The sequence below is a fragment of the Hemicordylus capensis genome, chromosome 6, assembly GCF_027244095.1.
Source record: "Hemicordylus capensis ecotype Gifberg chromosome 6, rHemCap1.1.pri, whole genome shotgun sequence".
In the NCBI taxonomy this organism is placed as follows: Eukaryota; Metazoa; Chordata; class Lepidosauria; order Squamata; family Cordylidae; genus Hemicordylus; species Hemicordylus capensis.
Genome location: NC_069662.1, coordinates 77,848,842 through 77,874,024, shown reverse-complemented (window position 1 = coordinate 77,874,024; position 25,183 = coordinate 77,848,842). Strand labels below are relative to the sequence as shown.

At 43.0% G+C, this 25,183-nt stretch overlaps 1 protein-coding gene across 6 annotated transcripts in view; it reads right to left on the bottom strand.

Moving 5' to 3' along the window:
* SUN3 (Sad1 and UNC84 domain containing 3) overlaps nt 1-25,183 on the bottom strand; it is a 42,201-nt gene that overhangs the window by 16,220 nt on the left and 798 nt on the right. For 3 of the 6 annotated variants that reach the window (XM_053260255.1, XM_053260257.1, XM_053260256.1), the window contains exons 2-8: nt 23,513-23,585; nt 18,132-18,272; nt 16,657-16,754; nt 14,474-14,564; nt 5,290-5,345; nt 4,401-4,489; nt 64-92 (exon numbers count right to left, since the gene is read on the bottom strand). In XM_053260255.1, the coding sequence (XP_053116230.1) occupies nt 64-92; nt 4,401-4,489; nt 5,290-5,345; nt 14,474-14,564; nt 16,657-16,754; nt 18,132-18,247 (479 nt within the window). In that variant the 5' untranslated portion in view covers nt 18,248-18,272; nt 23,513-23,585. The remainder of the gene's footprint in view (nt 1-63; nt 93-4,400; nt 4,490-5,289; nt 5,346-14,473; nt 14,565-16,656; nt 16,755-18,131; nt 18,273-23,512; nt 23,586-25,183) is intronic. The other 3 variants (XM_053260254.1, XM_053260252.1, XM_053260258.1) reach the window with 1 other exon arrangement.

Sequence of the window (25,183 nt, the reverse complement as noted above, 5' to 3'; positions counted from 1 at the left end):
TCATAAGGGTGAACAGAGATAATTGGCCAATATTAACATAAAATATTTTTAAAATATGCTTACATTAGGGATCTTAGATCCTTTGTTTCTCCCTGTACAGAAGGAGGGGAAAATGTTTTACTAAGTCAAGCACAAACTGCGCAAATCATTCAACAAAAATAAGCAATTTTAATAATAGTAAGCAAGCTTCTCATAACTATGAATCCACTAAGGTTACAGTCCTATGCACAGCTAGAGCTCAGTGGCACCTGGTGCTATAGTACTGCTGTCTATTTATTTTACATACTTTTATACCACCCAAAACTTGCGTTTCTGGGTGGTTTACAACAAAAACAAAAAGTTAAAACATTAGTTAAAACAAATAAACAACAAATTAAAACATTGGTTAAAATAAATGACAACAAAAAGTTAAAACAAGAATTTAAAACCATAAAACAATATTTTAAAATGAAGTTAAAACTATTAAAACGGTATTTAATTAAACGCCTGGGTGAATAAAAATGTCTTTAAAGATTTTTTAAAAATTGTCAGAGATGGGGTAGGTCTTATTTCAGCAGGGAGCACGTTACCAAGCATCGGGGCAGCAACTGATAAGGTCCATCTCCGAGTAGCCACTAAATGAGCCGGTGGCAGCTGTAGACGGACCTCTCCTGATGATCTCAATAGACGGTGGGGTTCATGGCAAAGAAGATGTTCTCTTAAATACCCTGGGCTCAAGCCAGTTAGGGCTTTATAGGTTATAACCAGCACCTTGTATTTTGCCCAGAAACTTATTGGCAGCCAGTGTAGCTCTTTTAATACAGGAGTAATAGGGTCTCTCCGAGATGACCTGGAGACCAACCTGGCTGCTGCATTCTGAACCAGCTGTAGTTTCCAGACTACATAGAAAGGCAGCCCCACATAGAGTGCATTGCAGTAGTCCAGTCTGGAGGTTACAAGTATATATACCACTGTCCTGAGGTCGTTCATCTCAAGAAACAGATGCAGCTGGTGTATCAGCCAAAGCTGATAAAAGGCACCTCTGGCCACTACCTCGACCTGGGAAACCAGGGAGAGGCCTGGATCCAGATGCACCCCCAGACTGCGTACCTGTTCCTTCTGGGGAAGTGTGACCCCATCCAGAACAGGCAGATCAAACTCCTCTCCCGATTTTCAACCCCACACAATAAGTACCTCCGTCTTATCTGGATTAAGTCTCAGTTTACCTCATCCAGCCCATCACCGCCTCCAGGCAGGCATTTAGGGAGCTTATGCCTTCTCCCAATGAAGTTGACATGGAGAAATAGATTTGAGTGTCATCAGCATACTGACAGCACCCTGCACCAAATCTCCTGATGATCTCTCCAGCGGGACACCATATTAAAGTTCAGATTTTGAAGAACAACAGTTCCTGAGGGACACCATCTGGAATCTGCCCAAAAGGTAGGAGCAGAACCACTGCAGAGCAGTGCCCCCCAACCCCCTCAGACACTCCAGAAGTATACTATTATTGATAGTATCGAAAGCCGCCGAGAGGTCCAAAAGGACCAAAGAGTCACACTCCCTCTGTCAATTCCCAGTTGGAGATCATCCATCAGGCCGATCAAGGCAGTCTCCACCCAATAGCCTGCCCAAAAGCCAGTCTGAAACGGGTCTAAATAATTAGTTTTCTCCAAGACTGTCTGGAGCTAGGAAGCCACGACCCTCTCAATTACCTTGCCCAACCACGGAAGGTTGGAGACAGGCCTATAGTTACCCAACTCCGAGGGATCCAAGGCAGGCTTCTTTAGAAGTGGTCTAATAATTGTCTCCTTAAGACAAGGAGGCATCCTGCCCTCCTTTCGAGAAGCATTTATAATCTCTACCAGGCTTCCTACAACAACTCCCCAGCTAGATATTATAAGCCATGTCAGGCAAGGGTCAAGAGAACAGGTAGTAGTCCGCACCACTCCAAGCAGCTTGTCCACGTCCTCAGGAGTCACAAACTGGAACTGATCCAACCTAACCACACAAGAGGAGTTGCTGGACACCTCCACATCAGATACTGAAGTAATTGTGGAGACTTGAGTCTAAATCGGCCTGAATACGAGAGATTTCCTCCACAAAGAATTCATTAAACACGTCACAGTGGGTAATTGATGGTTCCAGATTCTGATTCAAAGGAGGAGGGGAACATACTAGTCCTCTCACAATGCTGAACAACTTCGCCAGACTTGAACTTGCGGATGCAATAAGGGCAGAAAAGAATCGCTTCTTTGCCGCACGTATCGCCTGAGCATAGGTCTTCAAATGAGCTCCATGTTGTAATCTGTGGGATTCAAGATAATTCTTTCTCCACCTGCGCTCTAGTCATCTACCTTGTTGCTTCAGCCTCCGTAGTTCTTACATATACCAAGGGGCCAGCTGCAAAGTGGCTCGGAGAGGATGCTTAGGAGCGATCATGTCCACTGCCCTGGTGAGTTTATTATTCCAGCTCTCCACCAGAGTGTCAACAGGGTCACCAGCAGGGCCAACACTAAATCCCTCCAAGGCTTTTCGTAATTCTATTGGATCCAATAACCTTCTTGGCCGGATCATCCTAATGGGCCCTCTGCCCCTGTGGAGGTGAGGCGTGATTGTGAGTCCAACCTTAACCAGATGGTGGTCTGTCCATGACAATGGGGAAATCTCAGGAGTCCCCACGCACGGAACACCACCCTGATCAGAATGAAAGACCAGATCAAGCGTGTGACCAGCAATATGAGTCGGTCCTGAGATAACTAGAGATAGGCCCATAGTCATCATGGCTGCTATGAACTCCTGAGCATCCCTGGACAAATTGGTCCCGAAATGAACATTGAAGTCGCCCAGCACCACAAGCCTGGGAGACTGCAACACCAAACCCAAGACCAAGTCAGGTTTGAGGGGAGACCACTGGGAGTCCATTTTAATCAGTTCTGAACTTTATGGTGGATACTTTAGGAGGGAGTCCTGCTGAACTCACTAAAAGTTACTTCTGCACTTATCATTACATTTACATAAAAACATAGGAAGTTGCCATATACTGAGTCAGACCATTGGTCCATCTACCTCAGTATTGTCTACACAGACTAGCAGTGGCTTCTCCAAGGTTGCAGCCCCATCCTCTAAGAGGAATATCTTACCGTGCTCACACATGTCTCCCATTCAAGTGCAAACCAGGGTGGACCCTGCTTAGCACAAGGACAATCCATGCTTGCTACCACAATACCAGCTCTCCTCTCCTACATATAGGACACACTTATCATTTCTCCCCACTTCGACCAAAGAGAGTGCATCCAGTGCATTCACTGAAATCCAAGGTATGGCATTAAATGGCTTTCATATGCAGGATCAGAACCAGCAGCTTGTGCCAGAATAAATATGTTCAGGAGAAAGCCTCAGGGATAGTCTCTATTACATTCAGTCCTTACCCAAAATGCAGAATTAAATAGGGGATAAAGTGCTGCAGCAGTATGCAAAAGAACATGCCTTTACTGCAGAGGGGTTCCTGCCAATAAACCTGATCTCAAAATTACTTGGCCTGCACAAGCTTCACTGAATGCTTGGAAAGTGCTTGAAAATGATCCTCCCCCAATATTTGTCAAGCAAACAACAATAACTTAGTCTCCCTGCTCCACTCAAATTAGGATTGTGTCTTTTTACTATGATTACTGGCCCTGCTCCTGTGCCTTTAATTATTGTTATGGCTGATGTACAGAAATTAGCAACTGAAGCCTTTACTGACATTGAAATAAAGCAAAAGGAAAAGCTTCACTGGTTTAATTTCCACATGCCAGGCAGCTATTAAACGTATATGAGCAGGGACACCAATACACTGGAACGGGTTCTGAGGTGGGTAACAAAATGGATATGAGCCTGGAAACAAAGTCCTTTAAGGAACAGTTGGAGGAGCTAGGTATGTTTAAGACTACGGCAAGGTATGGAAGCCATCTTCAAATATTTGAAAGACTGTCACATAGAAGATGGAGCAGATTTCTTCTCTGGTGCTCCTGGGCAGAACTAGAGCCAGTGGGTTGAAATTACAAGAAAGCAGATTCAGGCTAGACTTTAGGAGGAATTTCCCAACTCTGAGAGCTGTTCAATAGTGGAAGAATCTGCCTAATGCATTGGTGCGCTCTCTTTCACTACATGTTTTCAAACGGGCTGGATCTGTCCACCAGCATCTGTCCAACTCCAGCATTTTATGATTTTTTTATTCTGTGGCCGGGGGAAAAAAACTGGCAATGAAGTTTTGAATATGAAATAGTTCAGTAATAAGACATTCTACCTGATTCCCCTACGTACAGTACTAATTCTGAATGCAGAATATAATGGCACAGGGCATATTAACACAGTGTATAATTTCTGACATATTGGTAAGAGGTTGTTGAATAATTAAACTCAGTAATGAAAAGAATCACCTGGATTAGATCACAAATGGAGAAGTCTCTCCATTTCTCCCCAAATATCTCATATTTGCTTCCATCAAGGAGTCCCGTGTAAATTACACCTATAAAATATAGTAATAATACTTTGATCATTAAACTCCATTTTGACCAAGGTGGATCATGTTTCTCTCTCCACAGCAGATTAACCCTTTACATAATACAAGAGCCAGTGTGGTGTAGTGGTTCAGAGTGCTGGTTGTACTGGGGAAGCCTAGGGTCAAATCTCCACTTGGGCTATGAAGCTAGCTGGGAGACCTTGGGCTGTTAATTCTCAGCATATGTTATCCTGAGTTCCTGGGGAAGAAGGATGGAGCATTAAGGACGAGGAATGAATACATATGTCAGGGATGTCTATATCTGAGACATATGATACGATAGAAAAATTAATTAATTAATTATATTTGTACACTGCCCCAAACTTCTGTCTCTGGGCTGTTTACAGCAACAAACAAATTAAAACAGAAATTAAAACCTTAAAACCACAAGTCTAGTTAAAATGTTTGGGTGAATAAAATGTGAGAATGTTCTAACACTTCTTGGGAAGAATGGAAACTTCAGCAACCCAGCCATCGTGCCTTTGCTGCCCTATGATTTTAAAGCATGTAACTAATATGTTTATTCATAAAGCTAGATAGCATGAATGCTCTTTGTCACAACATCAAAGTTGCAATCCTCAGGATACTTCAAAGGAATTACATTTCACTGAACTTAGAAAACCTTACTTCCAAGAGAATGTTTTTAGGGAAAGGCTCTACAGGTTTTATGGTACAAAGGGAGGCTAGCGGTAATGCACCATATTTACATCAAAACCTTTAATGAAGGGCCCTAGTTTATTCTTAACTTTATATAGGAGGAAACTCACCAAAAACAAATACGAACAAGAGTACAAAAGAGAAAATTTTCTGAGCCCAACTTGTGCTGAGAAACAGAAAAAGACAGAATGTAATGTTAGAATAAATCATATTACATATTTAATGCATACAATTTTGAACCAGCAGTTTCCTTAGGGAAAGCTAAGGGATACCATGGGCTTGGTGTTATGCTTCTTGATTTCAGCAATGCATATATTTGCAAAGCTAAAAATACCAAGCTGCCATCTGGAGAACCCTATACCTCTAACATAGGAACGTAGGAAACTGCCATATACTGAGTCAGATGGTCTATCTAGCTCAGTATTGTCTTCACAGACTGGCAGCGGCTTCTCCAAGGTTGCAAGCAGGAATCTCTCTCAGCCCTATCTTGGAGAAGCCAGGGAGGGAACTTGGAACCTTCTGCTCTTCCCAGAGCAGCTCTATCCCGAGGGGAATATCTTGCAGTGCTCACACATCAAGTCTCCCATTCAGATGCAACCAGGGCAGACCCTGCTTAGCTATGGGGACAAGTCATGCTTGCTACCACAAGACCAGCTCTCCTCTCCCTAAAACCAAGTGGGAACATAGGAACTGAGGAAGCTGCCATATACTATCAGTCTATCTCACTCAATATTATCTTCACAGACTGGCAGCGTCTTCTCCAAAGTTGCAGGCAGGAGTCTCTCTCAGCACCCCTATCTTGGAGATGCTGCCAGGGAAGGAACTTGCAACCTTCTGCTCTACCCAGAGCGGCTCCATCCCCCTAAGGGGAATATCTTTCAGAGCTCACACATGTAGTCTCCCATTCATATGTAAGCAGGGCGGACCCTGCTTAGCTCAGGGGACAAGTCAGGCTGGCTCCCACAAGACCAGCTCTCTTCTGACGCTTGACTTCTTTTCTCCATAGAAATTGGCATTGCATTAGCACCAGCTGAAAGAGCGGGTCACTCACAGACAGGAAAGCATAACACATTTCCCCCAGTTTGAATCCCGCATCTGCACAGACATATCCAGTAGCCTGCACAAGTGTTATCTGTTTGTGCCTATGCAGGTCACTGGATACCTCAACACAGGATTCAAATTGGGGGACTGACAACTTTGTCATTCTAACTCCCCTTTGATACTTGATGCACTGCATGCCACCATGGAAACAAGGAACCAGGCTTTAAAGGGAAAGGGATATTCACCACTTTGCAACCTGGAAACTCTACATGGGTACATTTTTCACTCAAGGGTGCTGAAAAACATCAATGAAACAGAAATATATTGATGACCCACACATTAAATTGTTGGGTAACTCTAATAATAATAATAATAATAATAATAATAATAATAATAATAATAATAATAATAATAATAAAATGGTTTAAGATAGAAAAAGAATACTACACACAAGAAAAGGATATATGGAGCACCAGCTGAAGAAAATGGAAAATTCTGAATTATCAATTTACACATGAAATGCCTTTATTTGCATTATTTATTGTAAGCTGCCTCTTTATGAAAAAAGTAGGTTAATAATTATTTCAGATAATAAACACAGCTTTGTTCAAACATAGCAAGGGGGAAACCTTAAAAAAAAGGATACTTAATATAGAGGAACATAATTTGTTTTACCAATACTTATTTTTCAATATCATTAGTCATAGTTTTGAACTATCTTCTGACACCTCTGAATTTCTCCAAAATGTGAATTTTTACATTGACAAATACTTTTAAAATATCCATGTATATCGAAACACCATATGGGGTCTTAAATAAAATCAATCAGTGCGATGCAGCTGTTTAAAAAGTTAATGTAATTATGGGCTTGCTTTAACAGAGATATAATATCCAGACCACAAGTAGTAACCAGTTCACTTCCACTCTGTTTTATGCTGGTCAGACCACACTTGAAAGCAGCATGCAGACTAAGTCCCACTAAGTCCCATGGGATGAGCAGCATCTAGGTTAAGTCCCATGAGACTTAAATGAATCATGACTGACTTGTCTCATTGATTTTCATGGGAGTTGACACTGACTGGAGTCAGCAACAAAGATCACAAGGAGTCTGGAAACCAAGTCCTATGAGGAACAGTTGAAGGAGTTGGGTATGTTTAGCCTGGAGAAGAAAAGACAATGGGAAGATAGGATAGCCATCTTCAAATATCTGAAGATCTATCGCATAGGAGGAGGAGTGAACTTGTTCTCTGGTCCTTCTGCGGGCAGGATTAGAACCCAATGGGTTGAGGTTACAAAGAAGTGGATTCAGGCTGGAAATTTGGCTACTAGGCAGTGGAATCTCCTAATTGTAAGAGCTATTTGACAGTGGAACAGTCTGCTTTGTGCAGTGGTGGGCCCTCATTTGCTGGACGTTTTCAAACAGAGGCTGAATAGCCATCTGTTAGGGGTGCTGTAGCAGTTCCCTGCACTGACCAAGAGGGTTGGACTAGAAGACATCCAAAGTCCTTTCGAATTCTAAAATTATATGATTCAGTCTCTGGGAAGCCTAATTATTCATACAACATCAACAAATGCAACATTAAATTGAAAATTAGAAATTGCCATTGGTCAGATTTTAATCTCTCATATATATCATAATATCTATACACACACACACACACACACACACACACACACACACATATATTTCAGATATTATTGTAGCAAATATTAGGTCCTGCTGACAAACAGTAGATACTAAAATTTGGGTTTTCACAAAATTTCTTCATGTAACTCAGGCTCAAATAATTTCTTCAAAGAGGCTTGGGTAAGAGTTAATTATCGATACATAAATCAGTGCTAGGATGTTAATAATAATTATTTAATAAATATATTAGTTGCATTCTCTAATATATTAGCTGCATTCTCTGAAACTATGTTCTGATGTTGATCCTTCAGGGGGGACTTAAATGGCACAGCTGCATCACTGTGCAACAGTGTGGGTCAAGGTTTTGAATGCTTCAGAAGGGATTGAGTTAGTGCAACCAAAGAACTAGTGGAAGCCATTTGAGAGCTGCAGCACAGGATCAGCCTGTAATCTATTTTTCAAGTCCATTCCTTAGAAGAAGAAAAACTAGGTTGCTTACCTGTAACTATTGATCTGGTAGAGATCCGTCAACATCCATAAGAATGGGTAATGCCTCTCGGAGGACCCTCGTGGAATAATGCCGCAGCTTGTCGAGTCGACCGAGCCTCACCCCCAAGCCTACAGTTTGCTATTTAAGGGCGGGCCGGACACCTGTTCTTCAGTCCTTGGATGACCACCATGGAAGACGATCATCTGGAATCAGGTGAGTTCATTATTGAAGGAGAATAGCACACTCAATATGCACATAGTGTAGCACTTACTGCAGAGGCGTGGTTCGGGAGGGTCTTATGGATGTTGACGGATCTTTACCAGATAAATAGTTACAGGTGAACAACCTGTTTATCTGGATCAAGATCCGTTGAGATCCATAATAATGGGTTTTTAGCTAGCTCCCAATGGAGTAGGATGCAGTAGTAGCTATTGTAACACTCACTTCAAAATGCTTCTCTTGCAGCTTGCCTTGTCAGTACAGCACACATCTATGGCATAATGCTTGATGAAAGGTAACTCAGTGGACCAAATTGCTGCTTTACAGATGTCCATGAAGGTTACCCCCGATAGGTGTACAGCTGATGAAGCGTTGGCATAGGTAGAGTGGGCCTTGTTTGCTTCAGGTGGTTGAACATTCTGTGTCTTGTATGCTAGCAGGATAAGCTCAACTAGCCATCTGGACATTCTTTGTATGAAAATGCAGGAGCCTCTCACAGGGCCCTCGTGGGCTACAAACAAGTGCTTGGTGGTTCTGAAGTCCTTGGAGCGATCCAGGTAATATAAAAGAGCCCTACACACATCCAGGGAGTGCACTGCACATTCTAAAGGGGTATATGGATTCCTGAAGAACATAGGGAGAACAATGTCCTGGTTGAGGTGGAAGCTGGACATCACTTAGGGCAGAAAGTCCAGCTCCATATGCATTTATCAGGATAAATTCGGGTGTATAGCAAATCTATCCATAAAGCTGTCAATCCACTTACGAGTTTAGCCATAGTTATGGCCAGTAGGAAGGCAGTTATCAAAGTTACTAGCTTGATAGAGGTAGAACCCATAGGTTCAAATGGATCCTCTGTCAGTTGAAAGGACCAAGGATATGCTCCATGGTTCGATGGGTGTGCGAATAGGTGGATACAAATTCACAAGGCCTTTTAGGAAAGCATTACTATCTGGATGTGAAAAGAGTTTTTCCGTCTCAGACTGGATGTTTTGAAGATAGTGCTGCTAGATGCACCTTCAAAGATACGTTTTGCCAGCCCTTGTGATTTTAAATCAGTCAAGTAGAGGAGTACATCCTTGATTGTGGCCTGGTTTGGGTGAAAACCAGGCATACTTGCATAGGATTTGAACCAGAGCCATTTGCCTTTATAATTACATTTGGTGGATGACTTCCTTTGGTTTAGAAGGATCTTACTCAAAAGCTGATTTGCCATGATGTTAGGTGGAGTGTGAGAACATCTGGATGCAGTATGCTGCCATTGTTCAGTGTTAAGAGATCCACCTCTTGCGGTAGCCTCTGGTAGTGGTTCCCTGACAGTTTGAGTACCTGTGGAAACCATGGTTGTCTTGGCCACCATGGAGTCACCAGGATACACAATGTAAGAGCGGTCAGAAAGCAGGCAACCACTTGACTGATCAGTGGTTGTGAAGGAAACATATACGAGATCTCCTGATGCCAATTCAACTGAAAAGGGTCCCTCAGTGATCGTGGATTGTGACCTGCTCTGGAAGGTGCAGAAACGAGTGCACTTTGTGTTCTCTGATGTGGCAGAAGATATCTATAGTTGGCTGTCTCCAGCTCGTGAAGAGAGGTGTAATGTATTTTGTCTTGATTTCCCATTCATGTTGTTGTTGTGGGAAAACTTGACTCAAGTCATCTGCCAGGATGTTGTCTAGGTCAGTGTTTCTTAACCACCAGTCCGTGGACCGGTGCCGGTCCGTGAGGAGTTGAGTGCCGGTCTGTGCCAGACCATGAGGAATTAAACCCCCCACAAAACAATTTCAAGCTGGTGGGGGCCACCACTGCTAGGAGCTCTCTGGAGCTTATTTCTAGGCAGGCAGCCCTCACTGCTGGGATAACTTTATTTTGAGGGCTGCCTGCCTAGAAATGAGCACCGGAGAGCAACCAGCAACAGTGCCCCCTGGCTTGAAATTGTTTGGGGTGGTGGTGCCTGGGAATGGGGGCGAGGCGGGGCGATCCCTTTACTAACTGCTGGTCCGGAAAACTGCGCACAAAGACTGTACCGGTCCATGACTCCAAAAACGTTGAGAAACACTGGTCTAGGCTGTTTATGTGTATGGCCTCCAGATAGAACTGTTGCTGGATGCACCAATGCCATAATTGTAGGCTGAGTGTACAGACTTTGAGACACTGTCCCTCCTGATGTAGGCCAGGGTCGTGGTAATGTCTAACTGTACTTGTACAACTTTCCCCTGTAGAAGTGGTAGGAAGGCTCTCATTGCTTTGAAAACTGCTGGAAGGTCCAGGAAATTGATATGTAATTGTGTTTGTTGAGGGGTCCATTTGCCCTGAATCTGATGTGCTCCGCAGTGGGGGCCCCAGTTTATCAGAGAGGCGTCCATCGTTAGCCAGATAGATGGAGTTATCATCTGAAAAGGAATTCCCTCCAGCAGATTTCTGCTCGTCGTCCAACAGTTAAGTGAATGTAGAATTTGATCCGAGAGCACTAGACTTAGGCTTTGATGATCCACATTCAGGTCGAAGACTGGCGGAAACCAAAGTTGTAACTTGCATCTTTAACTGGGCATATTGCACCACTGTTTTGCAAGATGCCATAAGACCTAGGAGTCTGAATGAGTTGGGCTGGTTGAAATGGATGCTACCATCCCTCTTTGGGATCAGGAAGTAATTGGAGTAAAACCCCTACCATCTGTGTACCCACTGTACTGAGACAATAACCCCTTCAGCTAACAGCTCCTTCACTTCTTCCAGTAACGCTTGGGAGGGTTGAGTGAACCTCATTCCTGTAAATCTCAGGGTTGTTCTGAGCTCTATGGTGTAGCCTGAAGATATAATCTTCAGGACCCAGCGGGCCGATGTGATGTGATGCCATGCAGGGGCATGGCGTGCCAGCTTGATGTTGGAAGGAGAATAGAGTTTGTGAGATTGGTATTTTCCCTCACGTGCCAAGATGTTGAGGCCCCCAGTGGCTGGAGAAGAAAGGAGTGTAGTGGTGACAGTGAGTGGATCTGAACTGCAAAGATGTTTCTGAGGCTCAGTCTGCTTTTTATGTTGGGGTTGATTTGACTTCCCTTGCTGTGAAAAGGGTGTTTGTGGTAAGGTTGGTACTGCTTCCTAAAATCACAGTGCTCGTGCTGTCTGAATGTGGACTTTTGTTGTGAATAAGGACTGTATTTGGAGCTGTAGGAAAAGGTAGATGTGAAAGTTTCGGCAGTGAATTTAGATTTTTTTCATTTTCTCCATCATGGAGTTGGTGTCTTCACTGAAAAGACCCTTACCATTGAATGGTAAGCCCTAAATTCTCTCTTTCATATCACGCTGTAGATTGGTATAGCGAAGCCAGGTGTGCCGCCGCAGGGAGATTGCAGCTGCCAAGGAGCACAATTCAGACTTGGCCAGATGTTGGGCAGTGCTCAACTGCTAGCAGGTGAGTGCCACTGATTTTATCCATTTTTTGGAATTGCTTTTTAAAATCTTCTGGGGAGAGGACCTCCATAGCATGTTGTAGATCTTCGCATAAGCCATGGGTGTATTTTGCAGTGCACGCCGAATAGTTCGCTATCTTAACAGATAGGCAAGAGGTGGAATAAATCTCCCCCCCTCCCCCAATCCATTTTCCTACCCTCTTTGTCTGCAGGCATATGTCGGTGACCAGAGAGGATGATGAAGTGGCACAGTCAGTGACTAGGGAGTTGGGAGCAGGATGCTTTAGAAAATACTCATTATCTTTCACCTGAACTTGATATAAACTCTCCAGCTGCTTAGATGTTTGGGTTGAGATGTGTATTACCTCCTGTGCACATTGTGCAGCCCATGAATGATTGGGAGAACTGGCAGAGCTACGGGCCGAGTTGATTCAGACCTGGTCATAAAATTATAGGCAGGGTCATCAATAGTGGCTAATTAAGATCTGAGATCGAGACCTAGCGTTTTAGCCATCTCCCTAATGTGGCAGTGATATGCTTTCATTTCCTCATTAGGGGAGATGTGTAGTTGGAGGCACGTCAGATGGCGGAGCCACCCTGTTGTCTGGGTCATCTGGATCAGACTCAAAGTCAGATGAGCCATGGTGATCAGAAAGTGAATGAGACAGGGAAGAAGGTATGTATGTTTGTGTTTCAATAGTAGTTGTCTTTCGCAGAGTGGGAAAGTTAGCTTGTGTCCTAACCGCCAGGCTTTTGTAAACAGTCTGTGTAGCCATATCTTTTAAAACTTTGACAGGAGGCCAGGAAGCCATTTATGTTGCCATCAAAACAGTTTTGATTGTAGATTGTGATGTCATGGCTAGGTTATGATGGCATGGCTAAATTATCACCTCCAGCCAGGGTGTGTACAGTATGGATTGGAGTCACCTCTGTCATTAGTGGTATATAAGGTTTATTTTGTGAGAACATCCAGAGTTGGTCCTCTTGAAAATTGTAAGGGAAACCAGGAGGGAAACACCATAACTGCTGATGCCAGTGTTGCCCCCGCAGCTAAAGAATGTGTGAAGCCACACATATGCCGTGTCGAGGAGTCTGCCAAATGGGCAGCAGTCAGTGTATCTGGTGTAGTAGTACAGTGGACCAAGGACTGCACTGCAGCTGATTGCCTTGGAGTTCCCTCTGATGAGTGAGGAGGAAAACCTTTAAACGTGGATGTCAAGTGAGTGTTGGAGCTGGAATTGAGTATTGAAAGCAAGGTGTGGGCAGTGGTGGAATCTAATACCGTGTCCATGTCCCCCTCTTCAACATCGAAGGTCGTTATCTGAGCTTGGCATTGTGGAGTCACCAACCTCAACGTCGACAGCACTGGCGTGTTCAAAGTTGAAAATGGAACTCATACTTTTGGAGTCAATGGAACTTGGGTTGATACCAAAGGGGTCTCTCAACATCGATCTGTAGGTGTCGACAGAGCTGGAGACTATTGGAGTGGGAGCTGGAGACAGAGAGCGCTCTCGACATTGACAATCTCAGTGTCGGTGCACGGTCAACATCGAGGGCTCCTTGTGTTTCCAATGTCAGTTCTCGATCTCAAGCGATGTCTGTCCACCTTGACATCAGGGATTGAGGATTTAGATGGCAAGGTCTGTAGGCCTGATGGAGATGGTGTCCTGTCCCTTGTCAAATCCACTGTTTTAGATTTCTTTGGTCTCAGAGAAGAGGAAGAATCCTCCAATCTCGACTGTTTGCGTTTCGACTTAGAACGCTCCAGTGTTGAAGGGGGAGCAGACTTCAAAGAGATCTTTGGAATTCAAAACAATGCCAATGTCGAGCTTGATGTCGATGGTTGAGGTTTCATAGCGGGAAGCTTAGAAGTCAATATCTACGTTTTCAAGGTCAATGACAATGTCGCAAGGTGGGGTTCCCCTGATGTCGAAGGACTTAGCACCTTGTCCTAAATGGCCGTGTGAAGCCGCAGGGCCTGATTTTTTCTCATCTGCTTTGAGAATGTTACACCTATCTTGCTCAAGGAGACATTGTGCTCCTCTCTCAGGCAGATTTAACATAGGCCATGGAGGTGTTTTGAGGGATACTTGGCATTACAGCCTGTGCACCTCTTGAAGGTCTGCTTCTCCTCAGCCATTTTAGGGAGATCCCAACTCATAGTCAAAGTCCATTCCAAATTTGAAAAACACCAGCGAAGTATGGGAGCCGTTTCCAAGTCAAACATGATAATCAGTCTAATTTTTAAAAATATTTTATAGATGAACTCAGAAGGAAGAAATTAACCAACAAGAAATGAAAGCCCGAGGACTGAACGCAACGGCGGTCAGAAAAGAACTGAAGAACAGGCGTTCAGCCAGCCCTTAAATAGCACACTGTAGGTGTGAGGGCAGGGCTCAGTCACCTCAATGAGCTGTGGCACTCTACCACGAGGGTCCTGCGCAGGTGCATTACCCATTCTTATGATCTCGATGGATCTTGATCCAGATCTTCTTGTTCAACTTTACCTTGATGAAGGGCAGCAGACCTTTTTCACTAAGCAAAATGGAGTTATTAGGCTTAGCACAAGCAAATTAAAGATGAGCCTGATGAGACTTTCTGAAAAATATACACAAAAGTACAATTAAATAATGCAACACATGATTTAAGTGATTTTACAAAGCACATGCTACACAGTTTCAGGTTGTCTGCTGACATTTGGTCAAATTTGTTCCATGAATGACAGGAATTTGTTAGGCCACAATTTTTGGCAGTTTTCCCAGAAAAACTGCAGAGTGGGGGAGGGGAGAGTATCATTCTGCCAATATTAAGCACTTTGAGGTCTCATTAATTTCAATGTGATATACATGTTTACATCTCTCCTACTTCAATATATGTTGCTTAACTTTGGGGGGATCACACTTTCAATTATTAATATACTAATAAAAACTAATGAAACAGTTTGCAGTTTGGTAAAAACATTTCAACGATATGGCAAACCTAACCTAGAGTGAAAGATGAACACTGGAGGCTGCAGCTGAAATACTGTAAATAAATAAATAAATAAATAAATGATTTAAGTGAAATTCTAACTGTATTTATTACTTAGATCCTAAGACTGCTTCGGTGGGAGAGGTGAAACTGTGAGGCCCAGTTGGAAGCAATGCCATTAGGCTTCGGCTCTTCCAGAACGATCTCCTGTAGTAACCATTTCTTGCCATGACATAGCCTTTATGTAACTATGAAGAACTTAGGCTTGCTTATTTTCCTCTTGCCTTCTCTGTTCCCTTTTTTATTGAATCCACTGGACTGTAAGCTGTAATGCTAGACTATGAACTGGCTTGACTGCTTTAGCAGAAAGGCGGTATATAAATTAGGGGTGTGCACGGAACCGCGGAGCTGTGGTCCGGCACTGGGGTGGGGGGTTCCATTAAGGGCAGGGGGGGCTTTACTTACCCCTCCCGTGCTTTCCACCTTTGGCACCATAGGTATTGTAAAAATCCGGCGGCAGGATCTCTCCTTGCCACCCGCTTCAATCGACAATGGCTCCTCCTCTGGTAAACAATCGGGCGGCAGGATATCTCCCTGCCGCCCCCTTCAATGCCGCCCCGACTGCTCGCTCTTTAGAAACGGGCGGCAGAGAGATTTCCTCCCGCCCCCTTCCCTGCCGGGCTGCAAAAGTCTTTAAGAAGCCTTTTGCACGTGCGCGCGCAAAAGACTTCATAAAAGACTTTTGCAGCCTGCTGGCGGGGAAGGGGGCGGGAGGAAATCTCTCTGCCGCCCGTTTCTAAAGAGCGAGCAGTCGGGGCGGCATTGAAGGGGGCGGCATTGAAGGGGGATGGGGGCTTCAAGGGGGCGGCAGGGAGATATCCTGCCACCCGATTGTTTACCAGAGGAGGAGCCATCGTTGATTGAAGCGGGCGGCAAGGAGAGATCCTGCCGCCGGATTTTTACAATAACTACGGCGCCAGAGTGAGGAAAACGCGGGAGGGGTAAGTAAACCCCCCCGCCCTTAATGGAACCCCCCACCCTACCCTTCCGAACCCCGAACCGCCCATGTCCGGACCGGTCTGGAGGCCAGTAGAATGGCCTCCGAACTGGTCCGTGCACATCCCTAATATAAATGTAGCAAATAAATAAATAAGATCTGATACATTTTAGTGAAACCTCTACATCAGTGCCTTTGAATCACAGATGTTCAGCCTGATCCTATGCATGTTTACTCAGAATGAATTCAGTGGGACTTTCTTCCAAGTATATATATAGAGGACCGCAGGCTAAGAAAAAAAAGCCACAGGGCAAATATGTATCATACATATAAAAGATATTCGAGAAATACCTAATAATAATGAAAAGTCACTATTAACCTTGACTTTTAACATTCCCTGCTTTTTAGCTTTTCAAATAGGTAACCTTGCTGCAGTTCTTTTCCGTTTTATATTATGTTTCTATTGACAAGTGGTTTAATTCAGGGCTTTGTGGTCATGTTAAGTTTCATTAAATTAGGACTGGATTATTCAGCTACCAAGGAAACATAATTAGATGTCATTTGAGTCACCCAGAGAAACACTGCAAATCTACTGTATTATGAAAATGGGCAGTTTCCAGATGGAGTTGCATACATCTGGAAAAAGCAGGGCAGTGTGTTTTGTGGACTAACAAGCAAAAGCAACCTTATAATTAACTAAGTTATGCCAGCAATTGAACTTACTCTTGGGTGGGCATGGCAACTGGGCATTTCTCCATCTATGACTGAAGAGAGGGTGGCTGTCTGTACAACTGCAAGATGATTGTTGTTCTCTGGATAAACTATAAAATGAAGAAGGCTTGAGAGTGAATAAATACACAAGAGTACAAGAACTGCCTAGCTGGATCAGTTCATGATCCGTTCAATTCTATCTGTTTTCAACAGCAGTGGCCAAATACTTCTGGCAGCATTCAAGCAGCGTATAAAGGCAATGGGCATCCCCTCTTGCTTGTCCTCAGCATCTGTTCAGAAATATACATACTATTTTTATACTGTACATGAAGGTTCCATTTCTAGCATCATTAATAGCCACTGACAGTATGAGTTTCTCCTATTGTTTTATAAAGCCCTCTAATCTAGTGGACATCATCACATCTTCTGGTAGTTAATTCCATTCTAATTTAAGTTAGCTTGCACACTTGCGCAGGGCATCCTGGAACTTCCAGGGGCAGCACGGCCCCTGATCCCTGCAGCCCCCGTGACAGAGCCAGCTGTTGTGTGGGCAGGCAATCCGGCTGCCCAGGGCTCTGCGGACGATCATCTGCGGGGAGAGCGGGCTAAGCTCGCTCTCCCCGCAAACCCCCTTAGAAGCAAGTCTCACTGATCATGAGACTCGCTTCACTATCTTTTAGCTTCAGGTTCTACCTCACCATACACCCTGTGTCAACACTGTTCATCGTTTTATATTTCTCTATCATGTTCTCCCACCCCACTCCAGTCCTTTTTTTTTCTAGTCTTAACAAGTCCCAGATGCTTTAGTCCAGGCATCCCCAAACTGCGGCCCTCCAGATGTTGCTGAACTACAACTTCCAGCATACCCAGCCACAGAAAATTGTGTCTAGGGATGCTGGGAGTTGTAGTTCAGCAACATCTGGAGGGCCGCAGTTTGGGGATGCCTGCTTTAGTCTTTCCTTCAAAATATCTGCCTATCTAACTCTTCCTTCATTCAGCTTGCATAATGCAAGCAGGTATGTGCATGGGTACATAGACATTAAAAAACCACACAATTCATGAAGACTTGTGTATCAGCCTAACTTATTTTAGTACTGGTCTTGCTGAAAAGGCATGCACTGCAATGTTTATTTAATAATTGAATTTGAGAGAGGTTTAAGGCTTGTTTAGATTGCTGGCCTAGGTCCGTATTGAGAAGCCAGATGGCAAGAAAACAAAATTCTGCTTCTGTGCAGGATAATGGAATAGTCACCCACTGAAGTCAAACAAAAGAAAGGCCTTAGCTAAAGTAGTTTACTACTTTACTACACTACTTTACTTTACTACTTTACTTTACTTTAAAGTAGTTTACTACTTTACTTACTTGGACTAAACTCCCCCACTCCTTTGAAAGCTAATCTGAGAGAATAAGGAAAGTGCATATATCTAACTATATGTTTCTTGATTACACATATATTAAAATCAGTTATGTTGAAAATTATGCATACCTCTCTAAATGTTGTTGGACTTCAGAGTCTGAACTGTCATTATTACAGCCATTGTTTCCTTCACTAGTGTCTTCTGTTGAATAGATGTTCCCTGAGGATTTTGGGACTCTGTACATATTTTAATGTATTCACCACTTGCCACTAAATCAAATAAAAAATGGCAAATGAGTCCACGATAAAAATGAACTGCTGTATTACCAATCATATAAGGAATATAACTTTTTGGGAAGGGTGAATTTAAAATGTTTAAACATGAAAATATTTTTGGTTTGTTTTTGAAAAAGCTGTCATAGTGCAACATTCATCTTTGACAATGGGAAAGAATGACATCATAAGAGAGGGTCTGCTTGAAAATTCCTTTGTCCTAATATGTTTGTGTCTCCAGAACTTTTTACTGATATCCCTGTAAAAAGTGATATTAACTGTGTTTAGCCAGGAGAAACAGAGGACTAAATATGAATAATATGCAGTTCACTTCCTTAGCTTCATCCGTTTTTCATAATTTTAAGTGTTCCATTAGAAAAATCTATCTATATAATTATCTAAGGTGTACCCGTGGCTAATCCCTTGTGTGTCAGCTCTTGCGAGAGTTTGCAAGTGAGCAGCTGGGAAGGGGAGAGGAAAGCAACAGCAGCAGTGGGAAAGAAAAGGCAAGCGGGCAGGCGAATGGGTGGGTGGAGGGGGAGAGAAAACGGCGGCAGGGGCAAAAAGGTAAACGGGTGGGTGGGTGGGGAGAAGAAGTGATGGGTAGTGGTAGCAAATGGCCAGGCAGCTGGCCGGAGAGAGAAAACAGCGGGCAGGCATGGGGGAGAGTAAGCAGCAGCTGGGGCGGGGGGAGGTCCAGCGGAAGCATACACCACCTCCAACCTGCAGCCTCCACTGCGAGCCGGTGGGAGAGCACACGTCGCCTGCAACCAGCCTACTCGCGAGGAGGACAGCCAAGCAGGTGTGGGAGAGGGCGGCAAAACCTCCTTTGGGCCTACCTGCCGCCCAAATGACTGGTTGTGCCGTACTTGGACCATTTCGGGCCTCTCTGCGCCTGCGCAGAGAGCCCAGAAATAGGCTGAGAATCAGGGGAGAGCCAAAAGAGGGAGGGAGAGGGCCTAGAATGAGGGAGGGAAGGGGAGAAAAAAAGGTAGAACTAGAGGCACAGATGGCTTGCACCCGGGCCAGCTAGTTGTTATTGTTGTTACATGTTTCCTACTTCCATGAGTAGGGAGGAAGTTTTAGAGGCAGCTTTTTAAATGATTCATTTCCTCATCAGAAGAAAATACTAGTGACATGATGAACAAATGATATTTATTATTTAAAATTTGTTTATATATTTCATAACGGATAAGATATTGCTAAGTACTCTTCAAAAACACTTAGAAAAATAATAAAGTCTGATAGTCTGGTTCTCAAATGCTTAATATAACATGACTGGCAACAATAAAGTTTCTTGGAAAAGTCCCAAAATATAGTACAGTATTGTTGGTCTGTAGGTCCTCTAGTTCTTTTGCAGGAGAAGCCAGATGCTTTTCGACTCTGGGTCTTCTTCAGTGGCTTCCTAATTTCTGATACATTTATGTGAAACATCCATTTATCCCTCTTAAGGAAAGCTTTTACTGAAAGTTCTTGCTAAGTGTAGAAAGCAGCAGTAGTAATTGGCTTTTTACTAAAATCTCCCCAAGTGGGAACTGCTCTTTCTAGGAAAATAACATGCCAGTCTGATCATGGTATATGATGTGAGAGCATAAAGCAGCAACAGTTTTCATAGAAACAACTGGCAACATATCCTTGAAGCGACAACACATGACATTTCTTGCCAGCCAGCTTGCAAAGAAAAAAGAAAAAAAAAGATTTATTTCTCTTTAGCAGGTTACATTCAATTAACAACAACAACTAGCTGACCTGGTGCGGAGCATCTGTGCCCCGAGTTCTCCCGGTCTCCTCCAATTCAGCTCCATTTCATTCTCTCCCACCCATCAGCCTCATTTTGTTTTCTCCCCCCAGCCACAGTTCATTCTACCCCCGCTCCCCCAAGCTTATTTGCCTTCCACAGCCAGCCGGCCTGGCCACTGCTTGCCCTCTGGCGGCTGGTCTCCTTCCCCAGCCTCCACCACCATTTCCCTCCCCGCTTGGCCGCCGCCATTTTCTCTCTCTTCCCCGTGACTAATCGGCAGCTGCACGCAAACTCTCACGAGAGCTGCCATGCATGGGATTAGCCATGGGTACCTCTTAGAGAAATAAATATATAGATAGATAATTAATAATAAACTTTATTTGCTAGCCGCCCCATAACAAATTGTTCTCTGAGCACCTCACAATACAGGATTAAAACATACAACAAAAACACATTACACATTAAATCACAACAGTCAAAAAGGGAGAAAAGAAAATACAAACTACAATACAAAGTAGTTTAAAACATAATTTTAAAATTAATTAAAAATCAAATCAGATATGAAAGTCAGAATTTAAAAGGCCTGGGTGAACAAAAGGATCTTTACCTGTTGTCTAAAAGAACAACATGATGAAGCCAGGCAAACCTCACTGGGGAAGCTATTGCATAAATGGGGTGCAACCACCAAAAAGGCTCTCTCCCTAGTAGCCACTTACCACACCTCATTTGGCAAGGACACTTGGAGGAGGGCCTCCGAAGAAGATCTTAAGGACAGGTTGGGACATCTGTGGCAAGGTGCTCGCTTAAGTAAACCGGTCCCAAGCCATTTAGGGTTTTAAAGGTTAAAACCAACTCTTTGAATTGGACCCAGAATGGACTGGCAGCCAGTGCAGCTGACAAAGCACAGATTCAATCTGCCAAGTCAAACTGTTTCTCTTCAACCAGGCAGTTGAAATGGGTACAGTAGCTACTACCCATAAGCCATCAACAGCCATTCAGCAAGCACCTTAAAATAAAATGAGCCGGGTCTCACGATCAGTAAGACCCGGTTTTGTGAGTGCACGGGGAGAGCGGGCTAAGCCCGCTCTCCCCGCACACGAGCAGGGAGGGAGCCCTGGGCGGCCGGATCAGCTGCCCACACAATTGCCGGCTCCGTGACGGAGCTGGCGGGGGCTGGGGGGAGCAGGGGCCAATCAGTCCCCAGAAGCTCCAGCATGCCCAGCTGTGGTTTGTAATTGCTATGCAGCATGGATCAGGCTGTAGGGGCAATAATTCCCCCCTTACTTCTCCAGCTCAAAATATCTGTTTTGAGCCAGTACCAAATCTTAGGCAAAAATATTGAATGGGCAGGTAACATATCTCAGGGTTGGAAACCCTATGCTGGATAAATAGGTGGGCTTTTGGAAACCCACAGGCACCAAAGGCAGCTAACAGCAAAACCAAAAACATAACCTGCAACACAAAACAATACTAACACAATACAGTACAACAAAAACAAAACAAAGCAATGACTGCAGCAAACCTCTCCATAACAATAAAAAAAATAAGAGCAGCAGTTTCAAACTAAGCAACAACAGGGTAACAGCAATGCTCATATCAACCCTCTCTTGATTATTTGATTTGGAAGAAAATAGAGACCTTACAATCAACTTTTATTTACTGTAGGAATGAATTTCAGTTAAACCTTGTAGTGATCAGTCACCCCTCCCTTAAAAAGTTAACCGGAAGTGAACCCTGTCCTGACTGACAGGCTGGTGAACTCCAGTGATCAGCCAATCAGTACCAGGGTGGATGAAAATCAATGGTTTAAAAAAATAAATAAATAACCTTGGATTTTTAAAATTTAAATTGGATTTTTTTAATTTAAATTGGATTTTTAAAATTTTAAATCAGATTTTTTTAAATAAAATGGTTTTGAAGGGAAAAAATCTATCTGAAGAAAGTTTTCTATTTAAGGTACATTATAGTCCAAAGGTATTCATCATGAAATAAGGATTAGTTTTTAATTATGTAGCATGAGGCTGTATATATGCAATGTTTACATTTTTTGGTAAATTAATTCCATTAATCCATTCACAGTGTCATGCTCTTCCAGAGGTTTCTGTATGATCATTGCAGGCAATTTTTCTATCTAGAAGAGGACCAAAAATGAAACCTTCATCTGGTTGTAAATATTAAGATTATACTAGCAAGAATGAGTCTATGTAAAAAACCATGATTTAAATCTAGTCTTACTGACTAGTGATTTAAATAATGATTTAAATCGATTTGATTTAAATCATATCCACCTGATCAGCACACCAGATGGGTGGGACCTAGAGAACCGTTGGGAAGAAGGAGAGTTTCTCTGTTAGAAGAAGCTGGCTGGAGGTGCAGCGAACACATGTGGACAGGAAGGATGGCTGCTGGATGACTGCAGCGGCATGAATTCTCAACCAGGTTTTGGTAAGTTCAAGAAAAGGGAAGCCACGGCTTTGGCTTCAGGAAATTTAGTCTAGGGAAAAATTTCTTTAGTCAGATTTTGTGTTAGACTTTTCGTTTCTTTTGTGTGTGCTGTGCATATTCCTGATACTGTTCTATGATTGTTTACCTGTAATGTAATTAACCTAAGAAACACTAGCCTTTGCCTATCCAGCCAGGGCGTTGCAAAAGACTTTTGCAAAGTGCTTTTGTATTTTCCTACATACCTGTTCCTTGCAACTGGGTAACCACGATTTTTAAAGCTTGCCGCCCCAAAATCACTCAGGGTGCTTTTTGAAGTAACCTTGTAACTGACTGAGTATTTTTACCTGTAATTAAAAGCTGAGAAAGCCTCAGACAGAAGCAGTCTGTAGCATTTGAATAAAACTATTTTTCTTTTTGTTGTTTTCTTTTACAAGCCTTTCCGAGTGGATGTTTAACTAAGGCGAAAGCGGGGACTGAAAGGGTTTCCCCACCTTCTGGTGCAAACCTGAGTGGCCAGATTTGGCTTTTTAAAAGCCAAATTCTGGCTTACGGCCCATTTGACCCACGAGTATACCCCTTAGGTTCTGGCAACCTTGGCAAACATGTCTCAGGCATTCAACAGCTGTCAGTTTTCTCACCATGTGTTGGCTTGCACATGGAGGATTTTTGTGCACTTTTCCAATAGTAAAAGAAAAAGAATTTCCCCCAGGATTCCACACCAAGTCCAGGGAGGTTCAAGCTCTGTAATAAAGGACGTGGATGTGGAAGCCATTTTTGAACCTACCAAAAATAAAGTGGAGTTTTAGGAGAAGCCTAGTCATGCAGCTCAGCAGGGATGATTCAGCATTTCTCTCCCTCAAGTGAGCTTGCTCCGAGACAAAGGATTTAATTTACTATAAACCTACAGACCTCTTTTTAAAATCTTAAAATGTCTAAAATCAACATTTCAATCCAAAGCAGCAGGAAAACATCCAAGAGTAATTAAACATTTCCTCCAGTCAAACTGACTCTTAAAATTCCCTAGTGTGAGTGCCACAGGTAAGAAGATTACCATTAATTCAGTATCATTCTTCAGTATGCCCCAGTAGTGTCATTTTCAAAGCAATCAGTTCCTTATTATTGCCCTGATGGTGTGCAAATCAAAGTAAAGTACATTATAAGCATGCAAGTAGGAAGAAACAAATATAAATGGATTATGGCTTGTCTTTCACAAGGTGGGGCAAATGGGATTAAGAATTAGTTGTCTGTTACCTCTCAAGCAATCCTGATTGATCCACCTGATTAATGAGCAAGGGCTTATCTCTCTGAACTGCTTTGTATGTTTGTTTTTACAGCTATATTTTTAATTACTATCTCCATTTATAATAAATTATTACAGAACTGGAAACTGACCCTGTGATTTGTACCCAAATCTAGCTGATTCGGGTGATTTGGAGACAGAACAAATTGCCCCTGTGGTCCATTGGCTGGATTCGGGTCCAAATCGAATCATGCTAGATTCAATTCAAATCAATTTGAGATTCAGATTCCTCCTATTAATTTCCCCAGATTCCCAGCTTTGATTAAAAAAAAAAGATAAGCTCTAGCCCTTGTAGAAATTGAGTTATGGAGCAAAATGTGTGGTCACTATTTTTCAAGTGCTTGGATTATTTGATGTATAATAACTTTTCCTCAATGAATCCTTATGAGGATTTATTGCACTCCTTCATTTCTTCTATTCATTTTTACTGTCTTGGACAGTGCCAACTCTTAACTGCTATGTGCCAACTACACCCCCTCCCCCGCAACAAGGCAGTGGGATACTACTCTGTTTATGTTCTAGGAATTTTTTTCAAGTGTTTAGACTCTTTGGTGTCTAATTTTTAGTTTTAATTTGAACCTAAGAATTGTGGTTATTAATCGGACTTTAAAAAATAGTTAATTTTATTACTTTTATTGTATCTGTGTCTATCTTATTGTTGTTAGCCACCCCAAGCAGTAGTGCACTGGAGGGGCGGAGTATAAATATTTTAAACAAACAAACAAACAAACTTTCCTCATAATGAATCCATACACACCAAAAAGTCTAAACACCTCAAACATTCCTTAAATATAAACTGAGTACCCAGTGACTTCCGGGTTGGGGGGGTGGTAGTTGGCAAATGGGATGCCACTAATTCTCCACCCCCACCCGCAAAGCAGTGGGGTCAAAATGGACAGAAGAAATGAAGGTGTGTAATGGAGACACCAAAGCATCTAAACACTTTAAAAAATCCTAAAAAATAAAATAAGTACCCCAGTATGTGTGTATGTGGGGGGTGGGGGCGGGTATAGTTGACACATGGCAGTTGACAGATGGCACTGTCCAATGGCAGTCAAAATGAACAGAAGAAATGAAGGTGTGCAATAAATCCTCATAGGAATTCAGTATGAGGAAAAGTTATTAGACACCAAAAAATCCAAACACTTGAAAAATAGTGACCACATTTTGCTCCATAACTCCACTTCTACAAGGCCTAGAGCTTAGATCTTCTTTAAAAAATTAAAACTGGGGATCCATGTTAGGATAGGGGAACTTTGAATCCCTCTTATTTCCTATGGCAGAAATATACACAATCAGTAAAAAAAACAAAAAACAAAAACAAATTAAAAATCAACCAAATGTCCCACAGCCTTGAAATTTGGGTGGTAGGTGGCACCCATGGGGACCTACCCACCACCCAAATTTGATGCCCCTAGGACC